Below are 6,983 nucleotides of genomic sequence, written 5' to 3'. Positions count from 1 at the left end.
AGTTCATCTTCTCAATGTTACCCATATTAGATGTTCACACATCAGATAAAGTATATTTTCATGGGCAAAACATGCGAAAGAGAGGACAGAAAAAATCCAACACATATTTCTTAGGCATTCTTTTCCAACATGTTAAAAGTGCGGTATTGAGATAATGTAATCTAGCACAAATTGATGGAATAATTCCATCAACTATAGAGTTATTGTCTCTAGGGTGACAAGACAGTGAAGTATGTTAGATTTTTTTTCTAAATAATAATGTATAATAAATTATGTGCTTCTGTGCATTGAATTTGTTGTAAATTGACATAAAGGATGATCATAGCGCGTGGATTATCGTGTATTTTGCGTACATAACTCAATAATAATTTTCTCTGATTTATGCAAATTCCCTTCAGCACCATTTACATATTTATGACTGCAACTTTTTCGACTCACTGGAGACACTGTGCATCATATTATGTATATTACGATAACATATTGCATAATGTCTCTTAGGATCGCTATATATGCTAGAGTAAATGTCAGAAAATTATTTGGGGTTTGAAAAGCGCTGCATCAAATGTATTAAGCAGTTTGTCGCTCATTTAGACCCTTGGCAAATATTTTCATAGCCCATCCATTAAAAAAAAATTATCTCTTCGATATGACATTTTATACTTGCATATTGACTTTCGCAATCAAAATCTACAGATTTAAAACTGACTCACGTACAATTTTGTTTACTGTGAGGAAAATTGTCGATGATTCAAGTGCGCGTTTATAAAAAAAGCATCTATAAAGGTCGGAAGTTATCAAGAGAAATGATTTACATAATTAAAATTGGGAGGTCAGAGTTTCGGTGATACAGTCATATTTCATTTTGTTTATACTAAACATATGTATAATAAAGACCCCTGAAATTGTGTATTATAAATTATTTCAAACGTATAAAAGTTGATTACAGAGTGTGTATATTTTATTGAAATCTGTAAGAGATGATTTAAGGATGTTATGTCAGAATGATATTTGTCTGGTATTTCTAAGCTTGTTGTACTTGTAATGATTTAATTTGGTCTACCACCCGTTTTGAACTTCCGTTTTGGCCCAACAAGGATTCTCTTGTTAAGGGTGCGTTGTTACTCACAGCTTAAGATCAATTGTTTGTCTGTAAGAACGTTATGCCGAAGGAATGTATGAAAGATCCCTGCCTATGTCTTATGCACATCGGAAGGCAAGTTCGGCAAGTTCACATGGCGGTAAAGATGCACACCCTGCACCTCCCATTCAAGAGGGCTAACTCTAAAGACAAGGCACATTGTGCACCTAATCAGTCTTTAGGGATTTAAAATAACGGAAGGGGTTTTAGCCGCTGAACCGATATACGTCTTACACAGTAACCATTTTGGGGTCCAACCCCGCCGGCAGAAATCAACAATAATCCGGTTTAGAAAGAGAGATTACAGTAGACTCTCGCTAATTCGGCTCTTTTAAGATCGGACTATACTTTTTAATTCGGACAGCAGTTAAATTTGAAAAAAGTTTGTTGATATTTTTCAAATTTGGTTATGATTACTAAATGAAGCAAATATGCGTAAAATTGGCATGATTTGTCTTAGTTATGATGTGTTTTTGCATTATTAAGGGGTTTTCATGAAATTTACCATAAATATGAGTATGTGAACTGAATATGTGTATGCAGATGAATAAAAAATCGTTTCATTTCAAAAGATTTGTCGCCCGAATTTCTCTTTAATTCGGGTGACATTTTGGTCCCAAATGACCGAATTTGAGAGGTCTACTGTATTGTACTTTTTCTTAAACTCATAATTAAACCCAACTTTTGGTTTCATGTTTCATTTTAAATAGGTATACTGCTTTCTCTTAGATTTCGAACAGTAAAACTGATTGGCAACTGATCTTAAATTGTTTTTTTTCCTTATCAGTTTTTCTCAAAATCTTTCCGTAAAAAATTATTACGTTTAAGTTAAGTTATTATTAAGTTTTTCTCAAAATCCGTAAAATCTTTCGAAGGTTGTAGTTATTCCCGGGCTACAAATTTTTCATGTTTCACGGGTTTTTGGGCGGTCTTGCGATCTACGAAAAAATCATATCAACCATAAAACGGTTTTGGCTTATCAGACTGTCTTAAAGACTCTACACAGTGTAAACGAGTTTCGTGAATAATTGTATTTTTGACAGAATTTTGACGTTTCCACCTATAGCACTGCAGGCAATTTTCTTCAAAAAAGCAATTTTGATGAAAATTGCGTCCAATCTGTAGAGGCCTTTAGACAAAGACATAGTACTCATAATTCAAGGAAAAGTCAACTAATGCCTGACTAGATCTAGAAGTTATCACGCCTAAAGTCTAAAACTAATAAAAATGTTCGACAGAAAGCTCCTAAACTTAGTTTTCTAATAAAGACAGGTTCTTATAAATTGCAGTAGAGTAAAACTATTTGCTTAGCAAGAATATTAGAAAAACCTTTAAATTTCCAATGTTAAGAGATTTCATTTAAGACATTGCTTATAAGACAATTGAAGCATCTTTATTTTTAGCTATAGCTTTAAGTAGTGTAAAAGTAAAATATTGTCTAATATTTTTATTTAAAGTTTTCAATGTTCATTTGTGAGAACGTGAGAACCTGATTTTCTGAAACAGCTTTGAAAATGAGTGATAGGGTAATAGGGTTGGTGATAGGGTAAGTGTGCCAAATTTCGGCATAGTTGCATGCAAGCGCCAAAGTCTCAAGTCTGAAGTGTAATATCTTTAATAGAAATTGATTTTTTTATTCCTTCTACTTAAGGAGTGTTGCTTAGAACCTTGTAGACAGTTTATCGTCTTTATTTACTCTAAAATCATTCTTAATACATTTTAGAATGAATAAAAATATAGACATAGCTTTGGTGCCCTATTTCGGCCACCTTCATTCTCATAGTTCCTTGCCCTTCGGGAATTCTTCCAATGCCTTTTTTACGTCATCTCGTTTGTCGAAGCTACATTTTTTTGTTATTCTTTTGCATTGTATAATCTCTCGAGTATGTAAAAACTAAAAATTCATGGAAATTCGAGGAATAAAAAAGGTGGCCGAAATTGCAAGCTGGCCGAAATTTGGCACACTTTACAGTTAACCTTGAAGTTTTGCAACTCCTAATCCGATTTGCGAGTTGAATTTTGGTAACAAAGAATTGTGTTGAGCACACTGATATAGATGGTATAACTTGATAAAATAGATGCAATTCTTTACCCCTGTAATTCAATTCACAATTTGCCACATATTCCGAATTCCGAGTTGTGTAGGTTGGGGGAAGTGGGGCAGCTTTGAAATTGGGAGTTTTCTCTTATGTGTAAGTGGAACTGAGCTATATCATAATGTAGTTTAGCTTCTCTGTCTGTGCAGTAAAATTATATCACGATAAGTCTCAATTTTATATAAAAACAGGTGGAAAATCCCAATGTCAAAGCTGCCCCACTTCCCCGTATCGCGAAGTTGCCTTTAAAAATTAACTGAATTTCTTGGACAGCAAATATAAAATTTTTGAGATAATAAAATAATTCTTTTAACGTTCCACATTATTTTCAGTAATTTTGTATTCTGATAAAATGTCTTTCAAAATGTATTATGTATTCATCTCACTGAAAGTCAAACGCAAAACAAAAGTTATTGTTCATTAGAACACAAAGATTTTTTGTTTTGAATATTTTATTGAAAACAATTTCAGCAGAGTTTCAGGTTTTTACAACGATATAATGGTCAACATCTACTACAAATTTCTATTTGATAAATCTCATTTTATCACTCTATGTGAGAGTGATGATGATGGCACAGTAAGAAATTGCCATTTTTACAATCTGTCGAAAAAAAAAGAAAATATAAAATATTTCCTTTGTACAACGTGTAGCCAAAGTTAGTATTTCCAATTCATTTGTTATACCTGAATAAAGGTGTACATATTGATGTCGAACATTCCTCCAGCTTTCAATCCATAAGGAGCTTTTGCCATTTGCATCATCATGAGGATGGCCCTTTGATTATTCAAGTTCATGTCATACCATTTGGTCAGATAGAGTTCTGTAAAAATATCTTGTGTTTTGGAAAATATCACTTCGCCAAAAGCGCACAGAAGGAAAAGTTGGGAGACGACACAGAGCATGAAGAGGTAAAAGACAATTTCCATCGGCTGAGTTCTTGCGGACGTAAACAAAACCAAAAACATAAAAGTACTAGTGAAAAGTTGCACCAGGGAAATGGAATAAATTATTTCATTGAGTGTCGAGAGAATATTTATGATTTGGGAATGTTTCTTATGAATTATGATTAAAATATTTTCGCATTGGTTTGCTGCTTCTTTATCATCTAAGACTTTGATTAAATCATTGATTGTATTAATGGCCTTCATAACATGGATTCCTGTTGAATACATATATTAGTTTTGAGGAAATTTTTGTTAATATGTTAAGGAATAGCTAACCTGAAATTATTGTGGTAGAATCACCAATACCACTAAGAAATCCTGCTAAGAAAGTGTAGGGAAATTCAACGGAATAGTAGATTAATTTAGCATTTGGGTGATTATATGGTATAAAAGGGATTATGATAACTGCATGGAATCCTTCTCTCATTATAACAGTTAACATATAGCCAAGAGGTGCCATTGCAAACACTGCTATATACATCCTGCAACGAAAGCTTCAGCATTACTGTGTTATCACACTTGCACATTAAAATTTTAATATGATTCACATTAATTGTCGCTGGTGAAAGTCCAAATGTGTAATTTGTGTGTTTGAATCATTTTATATTTCAAATTTGATCTATTTGTTGATAAAAAGGTAGACTTGGCCCGCAAAATTTGATATAAATTGATTTATAGCATTAATGCGAAAAATTAATGCGATTTTCTCTTTAATTTTTTAATGTGAAAAATATTTATGCTTTAGGTAAATTTAAATTTATTTTTGCAGGCCAAGTCCACTTCTTTATCAATAAATAGAAAAACCCCAAATATTAAGTGACTCAAAGACAAAAATAACATATTTGGGCGCTCACAAGCGACAATTAATGTGAATCACATTAAAATTTTAATGTGCAAGTGTGATAACGCCGTTAAAGTCTCATGGAAGTTAAATTTAATTTACTCACAAGATAATAATTCGGGATTGCTGAAAAGCTGAATGTATATTCTTTTCTATTATTTGTCGCATTAATCCTTCAACATATATTTCAGTGTATAATTCCCTAATCCAATCAACCAATTTTTTGTAGTGGTTGTAGCAATATGTTGAGATGTATGATTTTATAAGCATTTGGATTATTCCAACAGCCGTCATAAAATACAGAAGCGTTAGAAAAACCTCGTTTTTGATAAAATCCATGTTGAGTTCAGTGAATCCAAAGTAGACTGTTGAAATGTAGCACAAATGAAGGTATAGGGTCAAAGAAATAACAATAATTTTTGTCAATTTGCTTGCAGAATAAATGCTATACGTCATCCAAGTTATGCAAAAGTTAAGAATTAATTTGAGATTATCGAATTTTTCTTTCAAATTAGTCATTTTTAATATAATTCTTTAAATTTATTAAAGTTACACCACTGATCTTTAACTCTCCGGAGCTTTTTCTTTAGTATCTCTAAAATATTTTCGAGTTTACACTTTTATTTGGAAAAGTCCCACAAATATTTCATGAATCTTTTCAACAGTTATTAGGTAAAATGTTGATACAATTTGAAAACAAAAAATAGAAAAAAGACAAATATAGGAGAGACCGGGGAGGTTTGGGACACTTTTTCATGTTTTGACTTTGAGACACTATTCCAAAAAATCACGATAGTGTATTACAATTTTATGCGGTCTATAGGATACTTATGGGTATTGACTTCATAAAAAGTACTCGATGGAACTTGGAAAACAAATGAGTTTTCTTGGAGAAGATAAAATATTTAACTTGACGCTTTGGCCCTAACCTCCTCGATATGGGGCAGTATGAGACGCAAAAGGGGATGTTTGGGACGTATTTTTTCTCGCATAATTTGTACCATTGGAGCACGTTAATTAATTTTAAATACTAGATTAAAAATATTTCTGATAGAAATAAAAATGTTTCATCTTTTATTTCATACTTAGAAATTAATATCAATTTTGTTTGTACAGTAGAGTTATTTATTGTCAATCAATTATTTAAAGTATTTTCTTCTTATTTTCCATCTACCTTTCTTTGCTTCTTTTATTCTGAATATTGCAACCATGATCAATTCCTGTTCGATTTTACGACAACTGCATGGTACCTGTTCTTTCCTTATTTCTCTGAATTAGCTCTCGTCTTGCATTTTCTGGAAAACTTGTGAAAATTGTAGAAGATATTATACGAGAAATTTTCGAGAAAATAGTTTTTAACGAGATTGGGCAAAAATCGAATATCCTCTGAGAAGAAATTATTCATTTCCAAGATATTGGTGGTTTATTATCCCTGTAGTTAGAGAAACCTGATCCACTGGTAAAGTTTGCACAAGAGGGAGATTTTCAGTAGAAACTGGGCATTACTCTTCATTTCGACAATAAACAATTGCGCCACTTACAATTTTATTGAAAATCAACGACCCATTCATCCCCTTTCAGGTGTCCCAAACATCCCCGCGGGTAGTTTTGGTATTTAAAACCTTTATGTAAAAAACAAGAGCGTATAATCTCTCAAAATTTCATAAAAATATGTTCCCAGATAACACTGCTACCTAATGAGATAAAAAAACTTTTGATTATATATATCGGTGATATAAAATACAAAGAGGAAGACTGAGACGTCAAAATAGGCAATTGTTATCAATTCAAAAAAAAAGTGTTCATAGAATTAAAACAATACAACTGAGGATATCCATTCTTTTAGTGAAGATACATCTTAATATTGCCTACGATTGAGTAGTGATTAAATCCCATTTATTTAACAAAAGTAATGAAAAAATCGCCTTGTCCCACAGTACCCCTGTCCCAAAAGTCCCCGGTC

General features: G+C 32.2%; 1 protein-coding gene across 1 annotated transcript; it reads right to left on the bottom strand.

The window, feature by feature from the left end:
• Positions 1 to 3,680: 3,680 nt before the first annotated feature.
• Positions 3,681 to 4,448, bottom strand: LOC129801854 (odorant receptor 4-like). The gene is made up of 2 exons (XM_055847222.1): positions 3,919 to 4,448; positions 3,681 to 3,835 (listed from the first exon to the last, which is right to left on the bottom strand). The coding sequence occupies exons 1-2, from the start codon at positions 4,405 to 4,407 to the stop codon at positions 3,785 to 3,787; spliced, it is 540 nt and encodes a 179-aa protein (XP_055703197.1). The 5' UTR covers positions 4,408 to 4,448; the 3' UTR covers positions 3,681 to 3,784.
• Positions 4,449 to 6,983: the final 2,535 nt, after the last annotated feature.

The sequence above is a fragment of the Phlebotomus papatasi genome, chromosome 2, assembly GCF_024763615.1.
Source record: "Phlebotomus papatasi isolate M1 chromosome 2, Ppap_2.1, whole genome shotgun sequence".
Lineage (NCBI taxonomy): Eukaryota > Metazoa > Arthropoda > Insecta > Diptera > Psychodidae > Phlebotomus > Phlebotomus papatasi.
The sequence above is the reverse complement of the archived record's forward strand: the minus strand, read 5'-3'. Positions and strand labels throughout refer to the sequence as shown.

Bases quoted from the DNA above. Each gene is read 5' to 3' on its own strand.
- LOC129801854 (XM_055847222.1), bottom strand. From the start codon at position 4,407: ATGTATTCAACAGGAATCCATGTTATGAAGGCCATTAATACAATCAAT. The intron at 3,836-3,918 runs GTATAACAAATG...TTTTTTCGACAG, and splicing joins ATATGTACACCTTTATTCAG to ATTGTAAAAATGGCAATTTC.